This window comes from Bos mutus, chromosome 12 (genome assembly GCF_027580195.1).
Source record: "Bos mutus isolate GX-2022 chromosome 12, NWIPB_WYAK_1.1, whole genome shotgun sequence".
Lineage (NCBI taxonomy): Eukaryota > Metazoa > Chordata > Mammalia > Artiodactyla > Bovidae > Bos > Bos mutus.
In genome coordinates this window covers 16119407-16147325 of record NC_091628.1, presented here as the reverse complement: position 1 = coordinate 16147325, position 27919 = coordinate 16119407, and the positions used below count along the sequence as shown (strand labels likewise).

General features: G+C 41.2%; 1 protein-coding gene and 1 non-coding gene across 2 annotated transcripts in view; one reads left to right on the top strand and one right to left on the bottom strand.

The window, feature by feature from the left end:
• Positions 1-103: 103 nt before the first annotated feature.
• CPB2 (carboxypeptidase B2) overlaps positions 104-27919 on the top strand; it is a 58546-nt gene continuing 30730 nt past the window's right edge. Inside the window, exons 1-5 of the mRNA XM_005896744.2 lie at positions 104-177; positions 16790-16865; positions 20753-20877; positions 22661-22769; positions 26517-26618. Of these exons, the coding sequence (XP_005896806.1) occupies positions 104-177; positions 16790-16865; positions 20753-20877; positions 22661-22769; positions 26517-26618 (486 nt within the window). The remainder of the gene's footprint in view (positions 178-16789; positions 16866-20752; positions 20878-22660; positions 22770-26516; positions 26619-27919) is intronic.
• On the bottom strand, positions 15231-15303 carry TRNAG-CCC (transfer RNA glycine (anticodon CCC)). Its single transcript has one exon. It is a non-coding gene; the product is annotated as a tRNA-Gly (tRNA).

Genomic DNA, 27919 nt, shown 5'->3' with positions numbered 1-27919 from the left:
AGGCCATTACAGTTTAACCAGTGTGTAAAGAAGGCTCTTGTGTAACCAGCTATCTGGACCCTTCTCTTCGGAGAGTTTGGTTTTATAGCGAGTTGCTGTGGGGATGAAGCTTTATAGCTTGGGAGTCCTTGTCGCCACTGTCCTGTTCTGTGGGGAGCATGCCTTCGCCTTTCAGAGGTAATCCGCTGGGCTCCTAGGTGGTGGTGGGTTGTTTTCCCCATTTGCTTGACCCTCCTGGAATCTAGTCAGTGCCCTGGGCTAGGGAGCAAAACATTCGAGTCTGAAGGTCACCTCTTCCTGAAACTTTCCATATGTTGCTCTTCCAAATTGTAGATTTCAGTACAATAAGGCTCTCACTAGATCTAGGGTCTTTTTTTTCTTTTCTGGCTCTAGTTTTATTACTGAGAAAACTCTGAATGATATGTATATTCAGCAGCTATGCAAATTAAAGAAATTGAGTCTTCTGATTTTTTTTAAGTATTTAACTACTTGTACCTTAACACTTCACATGATTTATATTGTTCTTGTCTCCACATATATGATGTGTTGACTGCGGATGATTTATTTATTTTCGTACATGGAACCTGGGAGGGGAAGAGGGTAAAGTTATCGCACTGGAGGTCTGGGCTGTGCGTGGGTGTTCAGCATGGAACACGAAAGGAAGAACAGGTGTGGCATAAGAACACATGTGTGAACATATCTAGTTCTTATTTTGCTTGGCAGAGTGATTCCCTTAGGACTTTCTACTATAAACCACTCGAAAGTACTCTAGCATATATAAACATGATGTAAATACTTCTGAGGCTAGACACACTATTGTTATTAACTAGTCAGTTTTTAAGCTTTTCTTTTTTTTTTTTTTTAAATTTTTATTTTTTTACAAATAAAAATTTCTAAAAATAAACCCTCCTCCCTCCTCCCTCTCCATACCATCCCTCTGAGTCGTTCCAGTGCACCAGCCCCAAGCATCCAGCATCGTGCATTGAACCTGGACTGGCATCTCGTTTCATACATGACATTTCACATGTTTCAATGCCATTCTCCCAAATCTTCCCACCCTCTCCCTCTCCCACAGAGTCCATAAGCCTGTTCTATACATCAGTGTCTCTTTTGCTGTCTCGTATACAGGGTTATCGTTACCACCTTTCTAAATTCCATATATATGCGTTAGTATACTGTATTGGTGTTTGTCCTTCTGGCTTACTTCACTCTGTATAATAGGCTCCAGTTTCATCCACCTCATTAGAACTGATTCAAATGTATTCTTTTTAATGGCTGAGTAATACTCCATTGTGTATATGTACCACAGCTTTCTTATCCATTCATCTGCTGATGGACATCTAGGTTGCTTCCATTTCCTGTCTATTATAAACAGTGCTGCGATGAACATTGGGGTACACGTGTCTCTTTCCCTTCTGGTTTCCTCAGTGTGTATGCCCAGCAGTGGGATTGCTGGATCATAAGGCAGTTCTATTTCCAGTTTTTTAAGGAATCTCCACACTGTTCTCCATAGTGGCTGTACTAGTTTGCATTCCCACAAATCAAAACCACTATGAGATACCATTTCACAACAGTCAGAATGGCTGCGATCCAAAAGTCTACAAATAATAAATGCTGGAGAGGGTGTGGAGTTTTTAAGCTTTTCAAAATTGATATTATTTCCTTTGGAATTATCTTTTTAAATTTTTCATTTATTTTTTTAGTTGGTAGACAATTGCTTTACAATTTTGTGTTGTTCCTGCTATACAACAACAGGAATCAATCATAATTAAATATGTGTGTGTGTGTGTGTGTGTGTATCCCTGCCTTCCTCAGCCTCCCCTCTTCCCCTCAACACACCCCTCTAGGTCATCACAGAATGCCAGGCTGGGCTCCCTATGTTATTTAGCAACTTCCCACTATCTATCTTACACATAATAGTGTATATATGTTAATGATTGGAGAAGGCAATGGCTTAGCAGCAGCAGCAGCAGCATGTTAATGATACTCTCTCAATTCATCTGACCCTCACCTTCCCCTGCTGTGTCTGCTAAGTCTGTTCTCTGCTAGGTTCATCAGTACTGTTTTCTAGATTCCATATGCATGTGTTAACATACAATACTTGTTTCTTTCTTTCTGATTTACTTCACTCTGTATAAGAGGTTCTAGGTTCATCTGCTTCACTACAACTGACTCAAATCTGTCCCCTTTTATAACTGAGTAATACTCCATTATTTAAGTGTGCCACAACTTCTTTATCCATTCATCTGTCAATGGATATCTAGGTTGCTTCCGTATCTTGGCTACTGTAAATATCACTGCAATAAACATTGGGGTATATGTGTCTTTTAGAATTGTGGTTTTCTCAGGGTATATGCCCAGTAGTAGAATTGCTGGTGGAGAAAGCAATGGCACCCCACTCCAGTACTCTTGCCTGGAAAATCCCATGGACGGAGGAGCCTGGTAGGCTGCAGTCCATGGGGTCACTGAGGGTCCGATACGACTGAGCGACTTCACTTTCACTTTTCACTTTCATGCATTGGAGAAGGAAATGGCAACCCACTCCAGTGTTCTTGCCTGGAGAATCCCAGGGACGGGGAGCCTGGTGGGCTGCCGTCTATGGGGTCGCACAGAGTTGGATACGACTGAGGCGACTTAGCAGCAGCAGCAGCAGCAGAGTTGCTGAGTCATAGAGCAGGACAGAACTGAACCGACTGAGCATGAACGTATAGTAGATCTATTCCTAGTTTTTAAAGAAATCTCCATAATGGCTGTATCAGTTTACATTCCTACCAACAATGCAAGACGGTCCCCTTTTCTTCACATCCTCTCCAGCATTTATTGTTTGTAGATTTTTTTTGATGATGCCCATTCTGATTGGTGTGAGGTGATACTTCATTATAGTTTTGATTTGCATTTCTCTATTAATGAGCAATGTTGAGCATCTTTTCATGTATTTATTGGCCATCTCTATGTCTTCTTTGGAGAAATGTCTGTTTAGGTCTTCTGCCCATTTTTCAATGGGGTTTATTTTTCTGATCACCAAGTGTCAAGTAACAAATTCCACCACCAAAGAAGGATTGTTAAGAAATTGACACAGAAGTCAAATTGCTAGGGTAATTGGTTCCTTATATCTCTATGTAGTATCAAGAAATGAGATGGCTATGATTTCTAAGGTTCTTGCTAGTTTGAATATTGAATTACTTGGGTAAAGGATATAGTTTATCCAGGTAATTGGATATTACTTGGGTAAAGGAGAGGGATAGAAGAACTGCTATCAACACATCCAACCTGGATACTGTAGGCAACGGCAGCATCATTCCCAGAGAGGGAAAGGGGAGGAAGTGCACGAGGATTTAGCTTCTGTGTTGTCCCAGGCACTAGGATAGGCCCTTGGGAATGTTATCCTGTTAAACCCCCCAAATCCTCCACTCCAGGGATAGTTTCCCTGACATTCTACAGAGGAGGAAAATAGGCCTCCTGGGAGAAGAACATTGGCCCCATATCAAGCAATAAACGTACAGTTTGGACTCAATCCCATTTTTTCATCATTTCAACTCTTTTTACTGCGTAGCACTGCCTCTAAAAATTACAGAAATTAGGAAGAGAGCCAATTTGAAGAGGTCAGATTTAGTCACAGTGAGACGGCACAGACGGCTGGTCTGGAAGGTAGCCTGGGAGACGGGCTAGTGTTGGGGGTCTACTGCAGCAGGTATGAGGGTGACCTCAGGGCTTCTCAGGTGGCTCAGACAGTAAAGAATCTGCCTGAAATGAAGGAGACCTAGGTTCAATCTCTGAGTCAGGAAGATCCTCTGGAGAAGGGAATGGCAACCCACTCCAGGATTCCTGCCTGGAGAATCCCATGGACAGAGGAACCTGGTGGACTATAGTCCATGGGGAAAGAATGGACATGACTGAGTGACTAACCCTTTCACTTCACTTCACACTTTTAGCCCAGCCCAGCCCCGCCTAGGACAAGCATCATCACCGCTGGCTGTGGCAGAGTTTGGTGGGCTCACCTACAGACCCCCATCTGTAGCCTAGAGTGAACTTAACTCCTTGGTAAGACAGCCATTAGCAAGATATACCAAAGCTTGAGCATGTTTTTACAAAATGAGTAAGTTTATAATAGTTCAGTAGGACTAAATATTAAAGAAATACACTGAAAGAAAGTAGTAAATGAATGAGGAAAATTCCCTCATACATGGCTGTTCTTACTTTTTTTTTTTTTGCTTTGGTTTGGTCAGAAAATTTGTTCAGGTTTTCCTATAAGATGTTTTTAAAAAATCCAAACAAAGCTTATGGCCAACCATATACTTTAACATCTGATTGGTTGTTGGTCAGTCCCTAGGTTGTGTCTGACTCTGTAACCCCATGGACTGCAGCAAGCCAGCCTTCCCTGTCCTTCACCATCTCCCAGAGTTTGCTTAAACTCATGTCCATTGAGTCGGGAACGCCATCCATCCATCTCATCCTCTGTCATCCCCTTCTCCTCCTGCCTTCAATCTTTCCCAGCATCAGGGCCTTTTCCAATGAGTCGACTCTGCACACCAGGTGGCCAAAGTATTGGAGCTTCAGCATCAGTCCTTCCAGTGAATATTCAGGACTGATTTCCTTTAGGATTGACTGGTTTTATCCTCTTGCTGTCCAAGGGACTCTCAAGAGTGTGATTGATACTTATGCTTGAAAAGAGGGAAGAGACTATGACTATATCTTAATCAAATTATATTATATTGACAACACTGAATATTTTGTGCCTACCATGCAGGTCCCCAAGTATTGGGGGAGGGAGGAACTGCAGCTTTGTAGGCAGATGCGTATCTGATTCTTGGGTTCCATTCCTCCACTAGAAATGAAATCACAAATCTTGATTCTGAGTAAAAATAATTTTTTTTACCAAATGTTTCTGAGCATCACTCTTCCAGGAATTGTCTATTACTGAAGCTAAAAGAAAAATCTAATTTTATTCAGGGTGACAGACTTGGATGAATTATTTCTGGGGGTAAAATATATAACACCTCCTAAAAAGAGCTAGAGGTCTGGCTTTTTTCTAAACCTGCTCTTTGTTATCGTTTTCTTGGCATGATCATTTTCCTAATAATGCTTAGTGTTCAGGCAATGTCTGAGTGGCTGATTTGTAGGTGTGTTTTGATAAATCTCATCAGTGAAATGCTCTGGAACGGAAACAAAAAAAGTTTTAAAGGCATAAATACCATATGCCAAAGAGAAAGGCAGCCAAAAAAAAAAAAAAAAAAAAAAAGGTCTCCATATTCACTTGCTTTTAAAGGCCAAACACTATAAAGGGTAAAAATAAAATACTAGCAAGAATCTTGTAAACAGTCGTTAATTGCATTGTGTTCTGATTACCTAAGTGCAGGCAGTCAGCTGAGGCTATTTATCTGGAAAGAGGAAATGAAAAGAAGTAGGAAGAAAAGAAGGACAACGAATTGGAGAGTGAAGAAGGGTTGAGGATTAGAGGGCTTTTGAATTATTAATAGACGAGAGGAAGTGTTCCTTCTGTTGACTTCATATACTATCTGCCACCTGGAGACCAGCTTGTTCTCTTTCACTTAGCTCCCACTGATATATTATTTTCATCTTAGAGAACAGGGCACTAGTAGCTTTAAAATGCTGTAATGCAGAAAACAAAATTGCAGCCTTGGGCTATGTTCTGCTGTTCAGAGGCATCTCACCAGCTTTTTAAATTACAAAACAATCTTTCAGAGCTAAGGCAAGTGTGAACCATCCCTGTAAACCATACACAGGACAGACCTTGAGCAGCATAATCATATTCTTAGAGGGGACTCAGCAGTTCAGTTCAGTTCAATTCAGTCACTCCATGTGTCCGACTCTTTGCGACTCCATGGACTGCAGCACACCAGGCTTCCCTGTCCATCACCAACTCCCAGAGCCTGCTCAAACTCATGTCCATTGAGTCCGCGATGCCATCCAACCATCTCATCCTCTGTCATCCCTTCTCCTGCCTTCAATCTTTCCCAGCATCAGGGTCTTTTCCAAGGAGTCAGTTCTTCACATCAGGTGGCCAAGTATTGGAGTTTCAGCTTCAGCATCAGCCCTTCCAATGAATATTCAGGACTGATTTCCTTTAGGATGGACTGGTTGGATCTCCCTGAAGTCCAAGGGACTCTCAAGAGTCTTCTCCAACACCACAGTTCAAAAGCATCAATTCGTCAGCGCTCAGCTTTCTTTATAGTCCAACTCTCACATCCATACATGACTACTGGAAAAACCATAGCTTTGACTAGATGGACCTTTGTTGGCAAAGTAATGTCTCTGCTTTGTAATATGCTATCTAGGTTGGTCATAGCTTTTCTTCCAGGGAGCAAGAGTCTTTTAATTTCATGGCTGCAGTCACCCTCTGCAGTGATTTTGGAGCCCCCCCCCAGAAAATAAAGTCTGTTACTGTTTCCATTGTTTCCCCATCTATTTGCCATGAAAGGATGGGACTGGATGCCATGATCTTAGTTTTCTGAATGTTGAGCTTTAAGCCAACTTTTTCACTCTCCTATTTCACTTTCATCAAGAGGCTCTTTAGTTCTTCTTCACTTTCTGCCTTAAGGGTGGTGTCATCTGCTTATCTGAGGTTATTGATATTTCTCCCAGCAATCTTGATTCCAGCTTGTGCTTCATCTAGCCCAGCATTTCGCGTGATGTACTCTGCATATAAGTTAAATAAGCAGGGTGACAATATACAGCCTTGAGGTACTCCTTTCCCAGTTTGGAACCAGTCTGTTGTTCCATGAACAGTTGAAAAAGCAGGAAATGTTGCCGAGGTATTAAAACTCAGGAGCTGGAAGGTTGAGTTTCAACCTCAGGACTGCTACTTGTCATGAGCAATTTGAGTTGTCTTTGAGCCTTGGTTTAAAGTGACCTGCTGTTTCACTGTGCTTGTATTTTTCACTCTATTTTTGATGCAAGCCTTCCCCCACCACCAAATAATTATTGCTTAAATCCTGTAACTCTATCCCTTCAGAGATGTCATCAAAACATATCTTTATTTTTCATCTCCCATTCCCCCCAACATATTCTACACGGCAGAGTAACCTTTCCCTGCCCTTCCATGGAAAGTTAGAAAATTCTATGGCTTTTTAGCCCTCTCTTAATTATCGACTGGGAGATTTTTGCAGAAATGCACACCTATGGTGATTTTTCTTTTGGCCAGCCAAAAATTAATTCTGTTAATCTACTAACACTTTGCAGGTTATTACATTCAATAGTTATGCCTGACACACCTGTGGTGTCTAATTTTTGTGAAATATTGTCTTCAATCCACTCTTCCATAGAAGTAAAGGAGCATTCTTCAGCACTGTGAGCTTCATTTTCACTTTCTTTATCAGAATCAGTCACTAAGGTTTTTTGTCTTTTTGTGGTCTAATATTCACATTGTCTGAATCAGAACTATCTTCTGAAGAATTATCATCTTCATTAGTATACATGTTGCTTGGACAATCAGAGAAAGGATATGCATAAAATTCACCAAAAAATTCTTCTTCACTTAAAATTTCACAATGTGTCATTTTTGAAATTTTTTCACTTATAATATACACTGTGTGTGTTATTGGCTCAGTCATGTCTGACTTTTTGCAACCCCATGGACTGAAGTGCACCAGGCTTCTCTGTCCATGGGATTTTCCAGGCAAGAATACTGGAGTGGATTCCCATTTCCTTCTCCGGGGGATCTTCCCAACGCAGGGATCAAACCCTTGTCTGCTGCACTGCAGGTAGATTCTTTACCATCTGAGCCACCAGGGATACAAGGTTGGAACAAAAACCTAACATAGCAAAATGTGAATGGGAACAATAATCCTAAATTCTGTAATGAACCCTTGATTAATCTTCAGCTCTAACACCTTCGCATGGTGATGTTAATTGTATCACCCTCTACAGGATAAAGTTACCTGTTTCTAGTCAGTTGTGATTCCATCTTCAATTCTAAGAATCTCGCTTTTACCTCCAGATTCTTGCCGCTGTAAGATCTCGCCACTCCTTTAGGTTGGCACTATTGGATGGCATCTGAGCAAAAACTGCATCCCATGAAGTGATTTTTCTTTGGATTTTATTTACCAACCTGGACCCTTTTGGCTCAGCAGTAAAGAATCCACCTGCAGTGCAGGAGAAGCAGGAGATGTGGGTTCGATCCCTGGGTCTGGAAGATCCCCTGGAGGAGAGCATGGTAACCCACTCCAATATTCTTACGTGGAGAATCTCATGGACAGAGCAGCCTGGAGGGCTATGGTCCATGGGGTCAGAAAGAGTAGGACATGATTGAATCAACTGAGCACGCACACATAGACAACTGGAGGCCAGCCTTTGCAGGTTTAGCTTTTCTCAGATTTAGCTTTCTCAGGCACCAGTCCTTCTGTCTATAAACTTGAGGGCTGGCCCATCATCCTCCCTACTAGGCTGAGTTGAAGGAAGTAACACCCCCAAACTTTATCCCTTTGGAAGAGTGGGAATTGAGAGAATCGCAGCAACTTGTTGCAAAGAATGTCAACTTAAAAATAAATGCACAATGTGAGAGTCTCGAGTTAAGTTTTTTGGGGGGCACAATGAGGACTGCAGCCCAGGACACAGCACCCCAGAGACCTCTGAGAAACTGCTCCAAATAGGTGGGGTGGGGGGTAGGGGTGGAGTTCAGTGTATCTGTGATTTTTGGTGAAGTGGAAATACATGCAATCAGGCACATATTTTTTCCAGATTTCTGCTGGTTTTGTGAAGCCTTTGCTAGTCATGAGGAGCAGCTGTTGCCATGAAAGATTTTGATGCTTTTTTAGATATGAGGAGATACAAGAACTGGGCTCTTAAATCTGGTCTGGAGAACGTCTAACCATCTGAAGACCTGTCCTGACCATTTTTCCAGTTTGCCTCATTTCTCCTCTCCACCCTGAACTCCCTTCGCAGGGGTTGAAGGTCAGCAGCACCTGATTTCATGCTTATAGAAGTAGATGGCAAGCACCCTTGGCAAGTGCCAATTTGTAGTTGACAGAACTATTTTCACAAATCCTCCTCCTCTCTCCCCTATGACCACTTTTCCTGGTCTCTAAGTAAGGGGGCACAGAGCCAGGAAATGGATTTTCAAAAATGGAAGGCTCGACATAAGGTGCTCTCATTACTAAATGAGACGAAAGGCCCCCATCTTGAAGTCTGGCTGAACAGGAAGTCTGGCTGGGTCAGGAAGCTCTTTCCCTGCTCTGGTTCCTGTTGCCAATGATGAACCTGAGTTTGATGCAAGCAAGACAGGCCTTTATTCAATGGTCAGAGGATGGAGAAAGAGAACTCAAACTCCAAAGGTACTTTCTCTCTCAAGGGAGGGGAGTACGGGAATTTAAGGGTTAAGAGGCAGCCTGGTCATTAGGGCTCAAGGAAGTGGGCGGAGAATTCCCTGGGTGGAGAATTCCCTGGGTGGAGAATTCCAGTGCCAGCCCTCCTGCAATCTAATACTCCTTTGAACCCAGCAAGAATTGTGCCAGCAGAGTACAAAGACCCCCTTCCAGCAGAGATCTAAGCATGGTGATGAAGCAAAGTTAACTCCAGGACTTTATCTGCGTGGGCGTGTTCTTGTGGTCAAGTCAGAGCTAGTTGGAAGTGGTTGACCCTTGTATGTCTCAAAACACAGCTGCAAAGCACCTCTGCCTAACTCCAGTACTTCTGAAACAAACTCAGAGAGAAATCAAGGCCAGGACAGCCTTTAGCCTATTTTGCCTTCTATCTAGGATCTGGCCTGTTCAGTCTGGTTTTGTTGTGGGCCTCCCTAGCGTCCTGTTGACAAAACCCAGCTAGACTGTCTGGTTAAGACCAGTTTCTGTGCCTGGGGCCTGGGCTACATAGCATCTGACTGACCCCATCTCATTATTTGATTCTGCTACATTGCCCTTTGGTCAAACTGGAGATAGGAAGAGTCCAGCTCACCACAACTGGAACTTGGATGTATTGTTATATTAGTGGTATTATGGTAATTACATATTAATGGATGGTGTTACATATTAATGGTAAATTTATACCCCCATCATTGTACTCCTCCACATTTTTTATTTTTCCTTTTGTTGACTCATTTTAGTACTTTCTTGTCCCTTAATACATTTAAAAATGCCCAAGCATCTTATCTTCTAGTCAACACAAAATTTCCTTTACATGGAACTGCAATTCAACCTCTGTTCGAATAATGAAGAGCTCGTTGTTTTGTAAGGCATTGTATTTCATTGTTAGGTTAACTTGTAAGGAATTTCATTTTAAAATTTAGAAGTAAATTCTAAAAGTATAATGATTTAATTATACAAATCCTCACATCCTGTTTTTAATTGAAGTATAGTTGATTTTACAATATTGTGTTAATTTTGGATGTATAGCAAAGTGATTCAGTTATACATTACATATTTTTCAGATTCCTAGTTTATAGGTTATGACAAGACATTGGATATAGTTCTCTGTGCTATGCACTAAATCCTTGTTGTTTATTTGTTTTATATGCAGCAGTGTGTATCTGTTTATTCCATACTCCTAATTTATCCCTCCTCCCACCCGTCCCCCTTTGGTAACCATAAGGGACGGTTAACAAAGGGAAAACAAAACCCCCTTTGTTTTCCGTCTGTGAGTCTGTTTCTGCTTTGCAAATAAATTCATTTGCGTTATTTTTTAGATTCCACATATAAATGATATCATATTCCCTGTCTGACTTATTTCACTCAGTATGATAATCTCTATGTCAATCCATGTTGGTGTAAATGGCAATATTTCATTCTTTCTGTATTACTGAGTAATATTCCTTTGTGTGTGTATGTTGTTTGTTGTTTAGTCGCTAAGTCGTGTTGGACTCTTTGAGACGGCATGGACTATAGCCCGCCAGGCACCTCTGGCTATGTGATTTCCCAGGCAAGAATACTGGAATAGGTTGCCATTTCTTCCTCCAGGGGATCTTCCCAACCCAGAGATTGAACCCACATCTCCTGTGTCTCCTGCATTGGCAGGCAGATTCTTTACTGCTGAGCCACCAGGGGAGGGAAGCCAGTGTATCACATGTTCTTTATCTATCTGGTGATGCACACTTAGGTTGCTTCCATATCTTAGCTTAGTGCTGCTATGAACATTGTAATACATATATCTCTTTTCAAATTAGACTTTTCATCTTTTCCGGTTATATGCATAGGAGTGGAAATCTTGAATCATATAATACTTCTATTTTCAGTTTGTAAAAGAACTTCCATACTATTTTCCTTCATGGCTGCACCAATTTACGTTCCCACCAAGAGTGCAGGAGGGCTCCCTTTTCTCCATACCTTCTCCAGCATTTGTTTATAGACTTTACCATGAGAGCCATCAGACAGGTGTGAAGTGATGACTCACTGTAGTTTTGCTTTTCATTTTTTAAATAATGAGCAATGCTGAGTGTTGAAGAAAAATTAATCTCTTTGATCTAAGAAAGAAACAAAAAATTTTATTTGAGCCAAGTTGAGTATTATAACCTAGGAAGAGCATCTCAGAGAGCTTGGAGGATGGTCCATCTGTTAGAAGTTAAGGCACGGTTATATTAAATATAAGTTTCTTTTGAGATAGAGGGTTGACTATTAAATGACATATTACTGACAGTTTACAAAATCCAGATCTATGCATCATCGTAACCCTTATAAGATCAAGAAGGAGTGTTATCTTTTAAGGAGTTGTCTTACTGATGTTAGGAGTATATTGCTCTTTAGACAGGCATGTCTCCTGATTGGGGGTAATTCAGATGAAAGGTATGGGGGAGAGAGGAGGCCAAAGAACAGAGAAAATTTTTATGTTTAAATTTTTCCTGTCCTGCCATAAAAAATTAATTTTATTTCACATGAGTATCTTTTCCTGTGCCTGTTGGCCATCTGTATGTCTCCTTTGGAGAAATGTCTATTCAGGTCTTCTGCTCACTTTTTGATTGGGTTGTTTGGTTTTTTTTATATCAAGCTATATGAGCTGTTTGTATGTTTTATAAATTAACCCCTTGTCTGTTGCAATTTTTGCATGTATTTTCTCCTAGTCGGTAGGGTGTCTTTTCATCTTTTCATATAGTATTGTCTGAAGTCTGAGAGGATTGTGCCTCCAACTTTGTTCTTTTTCCTCAGGACATATCCCTACTTTTTTATGAAAGTGAAAGTTGCTCAGTCATGTCCGACTCTTTGTCACCCCATGGACTATACAGTCCATGAAATTCTCTAGGCCAGAATACTGGAGTGGGTAGCCTTTCCCTTCTCCAGGGGATCTTCCCAACCAGGAATCGAACCAAGGCCTCCAGCATTGCAGGCGGATTTTTTACCAGCTGAGCAACAAGGGAAGCCCACTTCTTTATACTTCACTTCAAAAGAAATCTTTGATTTGGTCACTTTTTTGTTCAAACTTCCAAAATGGTACCCAGGATTTAAGACCTTCAGTGATCAGATCCTAGGCTGCCCATTTATCCTGGTTATATTTCCTGGTATATCCCAACGTGCGCCCCATATTCCTGCCCTCCTGGGTCACATGCCGTTCCTTGAACTCTGATTTTGTTTCCACTTACGCACCAGCACTTAACACCATTTCATCTCCAGTTCACTTGCCAAAATTCCATCTGTCTTAGTGTTAGGCCATTCACTGCCCATTCACCAGTCAAATCCTACCTATTTCAAAAGTCCAGCTCAGAATGTCTCCATCCTCTGACTACCCCAGGCAACAGTAACTTCGGATGTTACATTCTTATAGCAGAGTATTGATACCATTTGTATAGCAATTTTTCATGTTTTATCTCGCACAGTAGGCATTTGTACTTCTGTGGGTTAGTTTCCCCAGGAAGCAGGCTCTGAGATAGAGATTAGCATGTAGGGAATTTACTGGAATAGGATCTCAGGGGCAACATGTGTGGAGGAATAAAGGAAGGAGATACGAGCTGAGGAGGAATTGAACTGTGATGCAGTCTTAACAAGGGCCTCAGCTGTGCCTTCATGACAGATTCTTAAAGACATCAACCGTAAAGATGTCAGGATGGTTGGTCTAATGAGAACCTACTGTGTAACACAGGGAACTACTCGGTGGTCTCTGGTGACCTACATGGAAAGGAAATCCAAAAAAAAAGAGGGGTATATGTGTACATAATAGCTGATTCACTTTGCTGTACAGGAGAAAATAACACAGTATTGTAAAGCGAATAGACTCCAATAAGAAAAGGAAAAAAAAAAAAAAAACCCACCTCCGCATGCGTAACTATTCCTCTTTCCCAGTGGGCAGAGTGACCTGAGTAAACAGCCATAGCTTTCTTTCGGAAAGGACTGAGGAAGCACGTTCTCTCTACCGCAGCAGGTCTTTCTTTGTGGGGACCTGACTCCTCCCTCAGGCAAGAGATCCTGGGCTAAGAAGTGGCCCAGGCCTGGGAGCTGGACAGTGGATTGAGCGTTTTGACTAGTTCAACTGTCCTTAGCCACTGACACCCTCCCTGACTTCTTTCGACTGTAAAGATTGAGCAATACCTTTGTTGGCTGCCCTCTTTCTTGCCCCTAAGAACTCTGTGTTCTCTTAACTAATTCCAGTTTTCTGAGGGTCACGTCCCTCTGGGTACCACTCTGACCTTGCTGCTTTTTATAATAATTGTGTCCAGCGTGTTACAGCCGGTTAAGCACTGCCACCTGGCTTCAAAGCAAAGCAATCTCATCATCCCCGTTGCTATCAGGACTTCTCTCTGTAGTGTCATCTCTGACCATCAGCCTTCAGCGTCTACTCCTACCTCCCCCGACTGGTTTCCAAACTAATAACTAGGGTTAAGTCATGACAGATCTGGGTGTCCAAGTGCTGAGTGTGTTAATAAGAGAAAAGATCTCTGTCCCTAAAGGGCTGCATTTGCCCATGATACTAGATTTGACATTCTAGTTAGAGCCTTGGGACGTGGTGCTAACGTGACCAGGATGACTCTTGGAAGCTTGGAGAAAATAATGGCCTGCTCTAAGTGAACCAGGAATGTCAGAACTATTGTGGCAGATGTTGAAAAGGGGGATCAAAATGTTCCTAGGGCATGGGACTTCCCTGGTGGTCCAGCAGCTAGGACTCCGTGTTCCCAATGTAAGGGGGCCCGGGTTCCATCCCTGGTCAGGAAACTAGATCCCACGTGCCATAACTAAAGATCCGGCATGCCGCATTGAAGGCTGAAGATCCCATGTGCTGCAGCAAAGACTCAGTGCAGCCAAATAAATAAATACTAAAAAAAATTCCAAGGGCAGGATATGCCAGAATAAAAGTACTATGGAAGGCTAGGAAAGTCACCAGTAACTATGTTCCAGTGATGAGCCAGAGACATTTGAAAACAATAAAGAATGTGCTTGTGAGAGGGCCACCAGCATTGTTAAGAAGCTTGGTAGTGTTTTTTTTCACAGCCAGAGTAACTTTTTTAATGTAGTTTCCCCCTGATTAAAAAATAAAGAGTTCTTTTTGGTTAGAGAAGTAAACAATATGGAAAATTATACAATTAGGAAGAAAAACACTGAAATTTCATCACCCTGAGAAGATATCACATTCTGGTGATTGTTCTTTCATGCATTTCTCTATACATTTATGTGAAAGCAAAAGTCACTCAAAAAGTCATGTCCGACTCTTTGCGACCCCATGGACTGTACAGTCCATGGAATTCTCCAAGCCAGAATATTGGAGTTCCCTTCTCCAGGGGATCTTCCCAACCCGGGGATGGAACGCAGGTCTTCTGCATTGCGGGTGGATTCTTTACCAGCTGAGCCATCAGGGAAGCCCAAGAATACTGGTGTGGGTAGCCTATCCCTTCTCCAGCAGATCTTCCCAACCCAAGAAAGGGTCAAACCAGGGTCTCCTGCATTGCAGGTGGATTCCTTACCAGCTGAGCTACCAGGATACCTGTGTACAATTTCACATTAGTTGAGTATCATCTCTCATGTGGAAGTATGGAGACCTTTCTTTTAATAACAATTTTTATTTGCTCCCTCTACTTACCTACCTAGTCCAATGATGGTGGTCATTCCCCACCATCCAAATCAACATTAACAATGGGCTGTCCATTTGTTTAGAACTTTTCTCCTGTTTTCAACACTTAATAATTTTCTTTTTGCTTTCCAACTTATTATTTTACAAAAATGGGATAATATTTAATACAATTCTCCACTTATTTCTTTCTTCGGTCTCTTAATAAATAACGTAAATCTCCCTTAGGTTAACTGTTCTATTTATTTAATTTAATTTATTTATTTGGCCATGCCATGGAGCATGCAGGATCTTAGTTCCCCTACCAGGAATCGAACCTGTGCCCCCTGCATTGGGAATGCAGAGTCTTAACCACTGGACTATCAGGGAAATCCCTTAAGTTAACTATTTTAAATTGACTCTTTCTTAATAACAGCAACAAAACATTCTAGAATGTGGAGACACCACCAACATTTAAAAATTCACTTACTGATAAGTGCTTGTGTGGTTTCTGGACTTCCCAGGTGGCACAAGTAGTAAAGAATCCACCTGCCAAAGCAGAAGACTCAAGAGACGCAGGTTCAATCCCTGGGTCGATAAGATTCCCCTGGAGTAGAAAATGGCAACCCACTCCAGTATTCTTGCCTGGAAAATTCCATGCACAGAGGAACTGGTGGGCTACAGTTAATGGGGTCTCAAAGGGTTGCACATGATGGAGCACTCATATATGTGGTTCCCAGTTATTGTTACTATGAATCATCCTGCAACACATATCCTTGGACATACACCCTTAATCACTGGTTGAAGAGTTTATGCTTAAATTGTACCAATAATTGACACAAAACCTCTGAATTTATTGTTTCTGTGAGCTCCTCTTTATCTCTTTTGATAATCAAGTCTCCATAGATTTATTTCTAGAATTTAGAATCCTTTAATCAGGCTTTTCAAAATAAACCATCCTCCACCCTGTTGTCAAAATTAGTCTTACAAATCACATGTCACATGATATCAGTTTCCTAACTCCTAATTGCCTACAAGATAAAGGCTAAATTTCTCACTGTGCATTGGAAAACTTCTCTAGGGGAGAATGAACGTCAGTTTCCAAATTCACTTCTGTTTGGCTACCATTATTCTCTTGCCCTAAACACTTAAATCCTACACTTGGCAAGAATAAACATCTTTCCATCTCCCAAACAATGCCCTTTTGTCTTCTGCCAGCCTGCCTTTCAACTGCTAACTTACCCAGTTGCCTCTTCCATGGAGCCTTTCCTAATAGTGACAAGCAGAAGTTATCGTAACCTTTTGAGCTTCTAGAGTTCCTGATACACGTTTTTGTTTTAATTTTTAATTAAAATTTTATCTGAAATATTTTTAGAGTTACAGAAAGGTTGCAAAGATATTAGAGAGTTTTTGTATATACTGCACCAAGTTTCACCTAATGTTAGCATTTTATATCATCATGGTATTATTTGTCAAAACTTGGAAACCAACATGGGTACTCTACTATTAACTAAACTGCATGCTTTATTTAGATTTCACCAGTTTCTCCACTGTTCTGTTCCAGGACCCCATACAGGAAATTGTGTTTCATCATGTTTTATATGTTCAATTTCTTGAGTGCATTGTTTTACATGTGTGTGTATATGTATGCACACATATATATTAGTTTTCAGGTAGGAGGAAGGGTAAACTTGGTTCCTATTTCTCCACCTAGAGTGAAGCAAAATCTAGCTTATTTAAAAATCTATGGTGAGATCCTCTTTTATTTCAATATTTTGTTTCCTTTTCGTAATTACCTAGAATCCCTTCCCTATATAATTTATCTTATTTTCATTTTTTACATAACCTCAAAATCCTGTGTGTGTTTTTCTCCCAGGGGCCAGGTTTTATCTGCTCTTCCTAGAACCTCCAGGCAAGTTCAAATTCTGCAGAATGTTACTACAACATACAAGGTAATTTCTCCATCATTTATCTTCATATTTCGTATCTTCGTATTAAGTTTATGAAAGAATGGTGTGCCCTGTTTTCGCCTATGTGTTGTCTGACTTGTATATATACAGTTGGTATATACCCCTCTTCTTGTAATTTTCTCTTCTTTCCCCTAATCACTTGATTCCCCAAATAACACTTTGTTCATTTGTGCTATTAACTTTACAGCCAGTTAAAATAATAGTGACTTGTGATTGAAAGTGCAAACTCACAAAGATGCTACAATAACAGAAGTCAATAGATGTTATAGCAAACACCGTCTTCCAACAACACAAGAGAAGACTCTACACATGGACATCACCAGATGGTCAACACCAAAATCAGATTGATTATATTCTTTGCAGCCAAAGATGGAGAAGCTCTATACAGTCAGAAAAAACAAGACCAGGAGCTGACTGTGGCTCAGATCATGAGTTCCTTATGGCCAAATTCAGACTTAAACTGAAGAAAGTGGGAAAAACCATTAGACCATTCAAGTATGACCTAAATCAAATCCCTTATGACTATACAGTGGAAGTGAGAAATAGATTTAAGAGACTAGATCTGATAGACAGAGTGTCTGATGAAATATGGACAGAGGTTTGTGACATTGTACAGCAGATAGGGATCAAGACCATCCCCAAGAAAAAGAAATGCAAAAAAGCAAAATGGCTGTCTGGGGAGGCCTTACAAATAGCTATGAAAAGAAGAGAAGTGAAAAGCAAAGGAGAAAAGGAAAGGTATACCCATCTGAATGCAGAGTTCCAAAGAATAGCAAGGAGAGATAAGAAAGCCTTCCTCAATGATCAGTGCAAAGAAATAGAGGAAATCTACAATGGGACAGACTAGAGATCTCTTCAAGAAAATTAGAGATACCAAGGGAACATTTCATGCAAAGATGGGCTCAATAAAGGACAGAAATGGTAGGGACCTGACAGAAGCAGAAGATATCAAGAAGAGGTGGCAAAAATATACAGAAGAACTGTACAAAAAAGAGCTTCATGACCAAGATAATCACGATGGTGTGTCACCTAGAGCTAGACATCCTGGAATGTGAAGTCAAGTGGGCCTTAGGAAGCATCACTACAAACAAAGCTAGTGGAGGTGATGGAATTCCAGTTGAGCTATTTCAAATCCTGAAAGATGATGCTGTGAAAGTGCTGCACACAATATGTCAGCAAATTTGGAATACTCAGCAGTGGCCACAGGACTGGAAAAGGTCAGTTTTCATTCCAATCCCAAAGAAAGGCAATGCCAAAGAATGCTCAAACTACCACACAATTGTACTCATCTCACACGCTAGTAAAGTAATGCTCAAAATTCTCCAAGCCAGGCTTCAGCAACACATGAACTGTGAACTTCCAGATGTTCAAGCTGGTTTTAGAAAAGGCAGAGGAACCAGAGATCAAATTGCCAACATCTGCTGGATCATCAAAAAAGCAAGAGAGTTCCAGAAAGACATCTATTTCTGCTTTATTGACTATGCCAAAACCTTTGACTGTGTGGATCACAATAAACTATGGAAAATTCTGAAACAGATGGGAATACCAGACCACCTGACCTGTGTCTTGAGAAACCTGTAGGCAGGTCAGGAAGCAACAGTTAGAACTGGACATGGAACAACAGACTGGTTCCAAATAGGAAAAGGAGTACGTCAAGGCTGTATATTGTCACCCTGCTTATTTAACTTATATGCAGAGTACATCATGAGAAACGCTGGGCTGGAAGAAGCACAAGCTGGAATCAAGATTGCTGGGAGAAATATCAATAACCTCAGATATGCAGATGACACCACCCTTATAGCAGAAAGTGAAGAGGAACTAAAGAGCCTCTTGATGAAAGTGAAAGTGGAGAGTGAAAAAGTTGGCTTAAAGCTCAACATTCAGAAAACGAAGATCATGGCATCTGGTCCCATCACTTCATGGGAAATAGATGGGGAAACAGTGGAAACAGTGGCTGGCTTTATTTTATGGGCTCCAGAATCACTGCAGATGGTGACTGCAGCCATAAAATTAAAAGACGCTTACTCCTTAGAAGGAAAGTTATGACCAACCTAGACAGCATATTAAAAAGCAGAGACATTATTTTGTCAACAAAGGTCCGTCTAGTCAAGGCTATGGCTTTTCCAGTGGTCATGTATGGATGTGAGAGTTGGACTGTGAAAAAGGCTGAGCGCCGAAGAATTGATGCTTTTGAACTGTGGTGTTGGAGAAGACTCTTGAAAGTCCCTTGGACTGCAAGGACATCCAACCAGTCCATCCTAAAGGAATTCAGTCCTGAATATTCATTGGAAGGACAGATGCTGAAGCTGAAATCCCAATACTTTGGCCACCTGATGTGAAGAGCTGACTCCTTGGAAAAGACCCTGATGCTGGGAAGGATTGAAGGCAGGAGGAGAAGGGGACAACAGAGGATGAGATGGTTGGATGGCATCGCCGACTCAATGGACATGAGTTTGAGTAAACTCCAGGAGTTGGTGATTGACAGGGAGGCCTAGTGTGGTGTGGTCCATGGGGTGACAAAGAGTCGGACATGACTGAGCGACTGAACTGAACTAAACTGAATAGGTGTTTGTTTAAAAAATTTAGCTAAAGTGTAAGCATAAAAACACAGAAGAAAACTGGCTAACATTTTCATGCCTGGAACTGAACTCCCCTGAATGTAGAAAACTGTTAAGAATTACAAAATATCATGATAAAAAAAATTGCTGGCTCCATGGATATCGGGCTAAGGTTTTCTGAGAAGATTAGAGATATAAGAGACTTGTTATGGGGTCTGCTTGTGAAGGATGAAGAAGGAGCTGGAGATGGCGGGGAGCACCCGCAGACCATTGAGCAGCCGCCACTGTGCAAAAAGGAGGGTCATGCCTGGACAACCTCTAGACTGCAAGACAATCCCGATGAAAGTTTGACTGGACCACGTAAGTCCTTAAGACAACGTCAACTGCAAGAGGAAACCCTAATCTGGCAGGAATGGGCCTGCGAAATTATGCCTGCAGTATGCCATCATTGACTGGCTGCAGCCCTGGAGCCGTGCAACCTCAGCCTGTAGGGGATATAGACGGACAGCAGCACACAGGGTCAGAGAACTAGGCATTTCCCAGCAGAAGAGCGGCCGCTGTGTTTCCACAGCCGCCACACTGCAGGCAGAGGAAGCACTGCCAGAGGAAGCATCACAGATTCAGCATTTAGGTCTTGTTTGGCCACTATTTGGCCTGTGATTTTTAGACGACTTAGCTTGGAGCCTTAATTTCTTCATCTGAACAATCAAAATAATAACTGCTGCCTTGATTATGGCAAAGAATTAGTAAAAAGATCATAGGCAATGGGTGTGAAAGTGCTTTGAAAAAGCACAGTAAAGCCAGAAAAAACAAAAAACCAAAAAACTCAAAACTGTAAATATTATGGAAAGGTTTTGCCCAAAGGCCGCAATTAGATTAAAGGAAAGAAACACCAATGTGATGTTAGAATCAAGGATATGGGATTTTTATTAAAGAAAAGCGCCATTAATCAACTTTCTTTCCAGACCAACTTTCATTTCTCTTTAAACATCTGACATACACCTCCAGTCCTACAGTTGGACTCTAAATATTCATGCGTTCATTTATCAGTTCATTGCCTCAGCAAATATTTATTGAGTACCTAGTAAATGCCAGGCCCTCATTAGCCACTGGGGTTACAGAATAAAAGAAGCCCCGTACAGAATAAATGTTTACACTACCACATGTGTGAATGGGATTGGTGACTGTGAGTGGACCAGTGACCAGAAATTATTTTTTCATTTCCTTTATAGATACTCTTTTATGGCGTTAGCTACAGATGAGAACCATGTGAAAAACTGTCTTTATCAATTTTCCTTCTTGAAACTGCAGATTGTTCTCTGGCAGCCAGTAGCAGCTGAATATATTGTGAAGGGATACGAAGTCCATTTTTTTGTGAATGCATCTGATGTAAGCAATGTGAAAGCCCATTTAAATGCGAGCAGAATTCCATTCAGGTAGGCTTAATTCCATATTTATTGAGTAACTATTATAAGCACTAGGAAATGGAAACCTGCTCCAGAATTCTTGCCTGAAAAATTCCATGGACAGAGGAGGCTGGTGGGCTACAGTCCATGGAGTCACCAAGAGTCAGACACGACTAGCACCTGAGCATACAGACATTATAAGCACCTGTGATGCATTTGGGGCTTCCCAGGGGGCACAGTGGTAAAGAAACCTGCCAATGCAAGAGACTCAGGTTTGACTGCTGGATCAGGACGATCCCCTGACACAGGAAATGGCACCCCACTCCAGTATTCTTGCCTGGAAAATTCCATGGACTGAGGAGCCTGGTGGGCTACAGTTCGTGGGGCTGCAAAGAGTTGGACATGACTGAGCAACTGAGCATACACACACGCAACACACACCGTGCATTTGCTAGTGGATGGTCTCATTGCTTCCTAGAAAAATGTATAGTTACATTAAGCATGCCACATGGAAAGCCCAAGAGGCTGGCTCCATGACCTTGAATGAGTGGTTTACTGCTCAAGACCTTGGTCCCTTGTCTGAAATGGACTGTTAGACTCAGTGATCTGTGGAGCCTCTTATGGTTTCTCCCAGTTCCTTCTTAAAATTCCTCTACTCTGTTCCTGGACTTAGGAAGCAAAATGTCATTCACTTTAGTAGGCTTTGTGATATCACTTAAAAAAGCAGCTGCTAAAGGGAATTTTGCTTCAAGAGGTCAGCAAGCATTCTGGAATGTCTGGCTCTAAACTAAAATATGCATTAGGTATGCTTTCTGTTCAAAGCCCATGCCTTCTTCCTTTTAGAGTCTCCTGTCCATATCTCCTTTCGCATCCATTACCCAAGCATCAGTGTTTTCCTGCCGCCCTAGCACTTCCTGGATGCCAAGCAATCTTTGGATAACGTATTATGATTATTATAATAACATGTTATTAGTATCTGATGCCTTTCAGGAAAGGTACTGAGCTTTTCTATACATTGTATCTTTTAACCCTTATTAAACCCTGTGAGGTAGATACTATCCTCACTGTGTGTAAGAAAAAATGTTTCAGATTTACAAAGGAATTTCTCAAGGTCAACCAGCTAGAATGTGGCACATCCAGGACTCTAACTCAGAACTTTCTGATGTCAAAGTCTTGGCTTTTACCTGTTGGTCTAAACAAAAGTCTGAGCCACCAGGGAAGCCCCTGGAGAAGGGAATGGCTACTCACTCCCCTATTCTTGGCTGGAGAATTCCATGCAAGAGAATTCCTCTTCCATGGAGTCACAAAGAGTTGGACACGACTGAACAACTAACTCTAAATAAAAGTACAGAAAGCTTTATTAGAATGGCAGCTAACTTTTTCTTGTTCATTCCAGGTGACAGAATGGCTCAATTTCGTCTTAGTTAAAATGTTTGTGCCTAAGTTAACTGTGTGACCCCTTGCAAGAGGAATTAAATGAGATCACTTTCCTATACCTTCCTTATTCCTGTGTTCATTTAAAAGGCATTAATAAGTCACCATCAAGAAATGTTGATAATGTTGGAGAAAGGGTCAGGTTTTGAAGGCCCTGAAAGCATACTCTACAGGAGCCACTGTCTCTTCAGCGCCCATGCGGCTCTATGCAGAGGGCTTGTGAATTTCAGCCCGTCATGCTAGTGGTGTTTTCACCTTGAGCTTGCTAGATTTCTTAGTGACTTTCCCCCCACACTTGCCTGTTGTGTCTGCGATGGGCCACGAGGGAAAATTAGAGCCCTGTTTGGAAACCAGCTCATACTCTTGTTTCATCACCCAGGGTCCTGGTGGAAAATGTGGAAGATCTTATCCGGCAGCAGACTTCCAATGACACCATCAGCCCCCGGGCATCCTCCTCCTACTATGAACAGTATCACTCACTAAATGAGGTAAGTTGTCAACGTTTCTCTCCAAACTGCCTGTTTTCATTGAATGAGCATTGCCATTTCAGCCATGGGAAATTATTAGAGAATCATAATTAGTGGAAGAGGGTGAAAAAAAATCACTATTAGATTGATTATACAGAGGTAATTGGTCCTTTTGTAGACATCTTGCCTGGAAAGATTGCATCATATTTTGGACTTTGCCCCTCTAAGCAGGCTATTTGTCCATAGCTAAGAATATCTCTGATTGTCAGGAGTAACACTACATTCTAAGGAACAACAGAAAATTAAAAAATAAGACCTTTTTATTGAAACTGCCACACACACAAAAAATAGCACTCCAGCCATTATCCTAAATGAATTCTTACCGAATAACTGCCACATTATCTCACTGAATTAAAGGAATTTATTCACTTATATTTAGGATGCAAAAGTGTTTAAGTGTATTTTATTCTTTTCAGAAGGAACCTGTTTAAAATACTAATAGTAATAGTAATGATTATGATGATGCCTGTATTTTAATATTTAAGAAATTGGTTTCTTTTCCTCTTAGTACTTACGGGTTCCAATTTTCCTAGAGGAAACCTAAGCTTGATACCATGTTCAGTTGACCTCAATAAGCTTTCACATCATACTTTAAGAGCCATTTCCCTGTATTTGTTCCCGTAAAGGCTAAACCCCTTTCTTTTCAATATAATACTCTCCAAGTAGTACAAAATCCCTTGATACCTTTTATTCTTTCATAGGAGTACTGCTATATTCCTTAATAGAAGTTGTGTTTTTTTTTTTTTTTTTATCATTTTTGGCTAGGCGCCCAGAAACTGTTAAGAACCATATCCATACTTTTGTGACATCTAACACTTAAATAATAAGCATCAATTTTCTATTTAATCTTCAAACGCATCTGTTCCTTTCCAGTTAGTTAAACCAGAACTCAGTCTTCCCTAGTGGCGCAGATGGTAAAGAATCTGCCTTCAATGCAGGAGAACTGGGTTCAATCCCTGGGTCGAGAAGATCCCCTGGAGAAGGGAATGGCTACCCACTCCAGTTTTCTTGCCTGGAGAATTCCAGAGACAGAGGAGCTGTCAGGCTACAGTCCATGGGGTCGCAAAGAGTCGGACATGACTGAGTGACTAACACTTTCTTTCAAACCAGAGATCAGCAGGCTTCTAGGACTGATGTGCCGGGCTGGTGGACGGGGATCTTAACATTTCAGCCCTCTCCTTTCTCTCTCCTACCTTGACTTTGTCTGTTCCACCTAAACTATCTCCATCCAGCCGCCTACATCAGCCCTGCATGAGTAACCTTGAGGCCTGGAGTTGAGAGGTTGGGTAGGCAGGATTTACAAGTGGAGAAGGTGACAGTGTCACTGCTGTGTTGGGTTTGGTGGGAAGAATGAGATGCCTTAAACAGAAGTATTTAAAATATGTTGCTGGGTTTTTCCTGGCAGACCAGGAAAAATTCCTTGCGTTAAGTGCCAAGGGCCTAGGTTCAATCCATGGTCAGGGAATTAAGATCCCACAAGCTGTGTAGTGCAGCCTAACTAAATAAACAAAGGATTTGAACATTTAAAAAGAGTATTTTGGGGGTATATTTTAAATATTTTGTTCAAAGAGGTTATTTTTTTTTTTCTTATCCTCTCCCCAGGAAAGAGTTGGAAAGACATGGGAGGAAAACAGTATTAGTTAGCCACAGTAGTAGTGTTAGTCACTCAGTCTTGTTCGACTCTTTGTAACCCATGGACTGTAGCCCGCCAGGCTCCTCCATCCATGGGATTCTGTAGGCAAGAATACTGGAGTGGGTTGTCATTCCCTTCTCCAGGGCAACTTCTTGACCCAAGGATTGAGCCTGGGTCTCCTGCGTTGCAGGCAGATTCTTTACCACCTGAGCTACAGTCTGTTGTAACAAAGTGCCATTTATTGAGTGGCTTAGACAACAGAAATTTATTCTCTCACAGTTGTGGAGGTTGGAAGTCCAAGAACAAGGTGTCAGGAGAGCTGGTTTGTTCTGAGACATCTCTCCTTGGCTTGTGGATGGCCACCTCCTCACATGGCCTTTTCTTAGTGTGCGCACATCCCTGAAGTCTCGCTGACCATTGTAGTCTCCACTTCCTATTAGAATCCCAGTCGGGTTGGGTTGGGGCCCACACTGACACTTCAGTGCAACTTAATTACCACTTTAAAGGCCCTGTCTCCAAATACAGTCATGTTCTAAGGTATTGGGGATTAATATACACATTTGAGGGGGAACACAATTCATTTCATCACAATGACATTTCAGAAAACAGTTTGGACATCTTCATCCTTCCCATCCTGAATCTTTTCTAAGAGGTTTGTAGCAATTGCGGCAATCTTTCTCCCCCAAATTCTGCCTTTCTTCCCCTTCAGCTCTGCTCTTCAGTCCGCATTCATGTTCACTTGGAGAGCAAAAGGGGTTTCTTTTGTCATTGACTCTCACTAGGAAATTTTAAGTAAGCTACAGTAGGGGAGAAAAACAAATGACCAAAAAAACACGTCTTAAAACAAATGGCAAAAGAAGAGCATTATTCAAAGGATGTAACCTTGATTACTGCAGATTAGATTTAAAGTTTTCTATAAAGCTGCCTTACTATAATTAATATAATACAGCCTCCCTTGTTGGAGGAAATCTACTGAACTGTCAGTGCTGTAACACAAAATAGGTGGATGGAGCAGTTCTCTTAGATGTGTGCGTGCCTTAGAAGAGTAGCACAGTAAACAGAGGAAATCACAGATGGTTAAATTTTCAACACCACAGACACTGACAGCATTGGTACTTGGCAGAAGGTAGACCTTCCAGAAGCATCTTAATTCCTCGCACAGAACAACCCATCACACATACCACTCGCCCTAGTTACGCTCCTGTAAGAAGACCCAAGGATAAATGGTACTCCTCTTCCCTTCAGCTAGGACTGCTATTTGAAATTACCTTCAGCAAATTTCCTAGAAATGAGGCCAAGGGTTGGTTATTTCCATTACAAAAGGTGTAAACATTTTTAAATGGCCCCTGAGAAGTTGGTCTACTTTAAAACACGATCAGGCTCCACCACTCAACACCTGCTTTGAAGTGGGGGCTAGCCTAAAGTCAGGACTAGAAATTTATTTGTTTGTTTCCTTCTACTATAATCTTGTCAGAATCGCAAACCACTAGACTTCCACCTAGGAGAGAGTTTTAGAATCAAACTCCTTCCCTGGATAGAAGAGATTCTTTTTTCCTCCAGACTGTTCTCCCCTTTGCTTCTCATCATTTCACACCCCTTGTTGTGAGTCCACAAGTCTCCACTGGGAAAAAAAAGCAGCTCCATTTATCCTGTGCAAAGACAGTGCCCGGGACTTCCTTAGGTTACCCTTGAAAAGTGAATATTTTTTTAAAATCTCATATAAAAATGAACTCTTGAATGGTAAATAGGATTTCATACACAGAGGTGAGGATTCGACATTATCAGCCTTTAAAAATAACTTAAGGAGTTATCCTTTAAAGATGATCTTTCCCTACTTTGTCGTAAGTTTCTTAGTACATTTCCACTTTCCCTAAACCTTGATACTTCTCAAAAGTTTAATTTTATTGATTTTCCTAAGCAGCAGAAGAAACACTCTGCCTCAAGTGTTTTAGTTCCTCTTTATCTCCACAAAATTTTTTCTAGAGGGATAACCCTTCCTGGAAGAATTTGTCTGTTTCCTTTGTCAGGGAAATGCTTTGAACTTGCTCTGTGACCACTGGTTTCTGCTTTGATAGATCTATTCTTGGATAGAAGTTATGACTGAGCGGTATCCTGATATGGTTGAAAAAATCCACATTGGATCCTCATACGAGAAGTACCCACTTTATGTTTTAAAGGTATGGGAAGAGTCGTTGATTTTTCAACTTTGGGGAGGTATTAATTCTCCAGTGGTGCTTGTTATTACTTGGATTTTCTTTTGAGTTCTGGAAATATGTGTATTACAAATGATCCTCAACTTTAATATCCAGATCTTCAGTGATTGGTGATTACCTTTAAGTTGTTTTCCTTTGCTACTACAGTGTTGACCTAAGAGTAGTAACCTCAGTTTTAGAATCTACTCTGTGACATAGATAAGTCATTTAACCTTTCTGGGTTTCAATGCCTACCTTCATAAAACAAGGAGAGTGGTCTGGATTATCTTTCAAGTCCTCTTTTATTTATACCACCACAACCACCACCCTCAGCACCACCACTGACTGACTGACTTAGGCCAAAAAAAAGGAAAGGGATCTGTTTTGAATAAACATTGACATTACTATAGTTTTTAGAACCAAAGGAGTTGAACAACAGGAACTAGGAAAGAATAGGAACCAGAGCAATGCTGGGATTCTTGGCAGTAGGGCTGATATGACCGTTTCTGCTTCAGTTACCATCTGTTTGGTTATTTATTCTCAGTTGAACAAACTGGTCTTAGTAAAGTCAGTGAATTGGGCCACAGGAAGAATATTGGGAACCATGAAACCAAACTGATTTCTGCCTGTTCATTTCTAATTCTGCAGTTCTGTTGCTATTTTTAAAACCACTCTTTCTCCTAAAAAAAAAAAAAAAATTAAAAAGAAGGTCTGAAAAAATTTAATTATTGGAGAAATACATTCGATTTAGTAAAATTTCATTCACACATGGTTTCCTCACATGTTCTAAACTGTGATAGGTGAGGCTCTTTGATTGTCCAAAGATAAGATTTGGAGTCAGGATTTCTGGGTTTTAATCTGTTCTGACAAGAGCTTGCAGTACAAAGTCAGACCCTAGGCAACATTGGGTTCTCTTGGCAGCTGAGTTAGTCTACTGGGCTGGATCCATGTAAACATGGCATACCCACCTATGACATTTACTTTTTGCCCTGTTGTATGTACTGTTTGGAACTTGTGTTTCTGGGACCTGATATACATGTTGGAAAACCATGCTTCCTGCAAGCTTTAGTCCCAGTCTCAATCAAGGATGTGCACATCATGGGAGTCCCTAGGGTTCCTCAGTGTCAGAATGGGTACCAAGAGAATTTGCTCAGCCACAGTTAAACAGAAGGTCGAATAAAGCAACTAGTCAAAACAACTCAGGATTGTCTTTTAAGTTGAGGAGATTAAATCAGTTGGGAAATTCTCTTTGTACAATTTGATCCTTTGTGGCCAAAGCTTTCCAC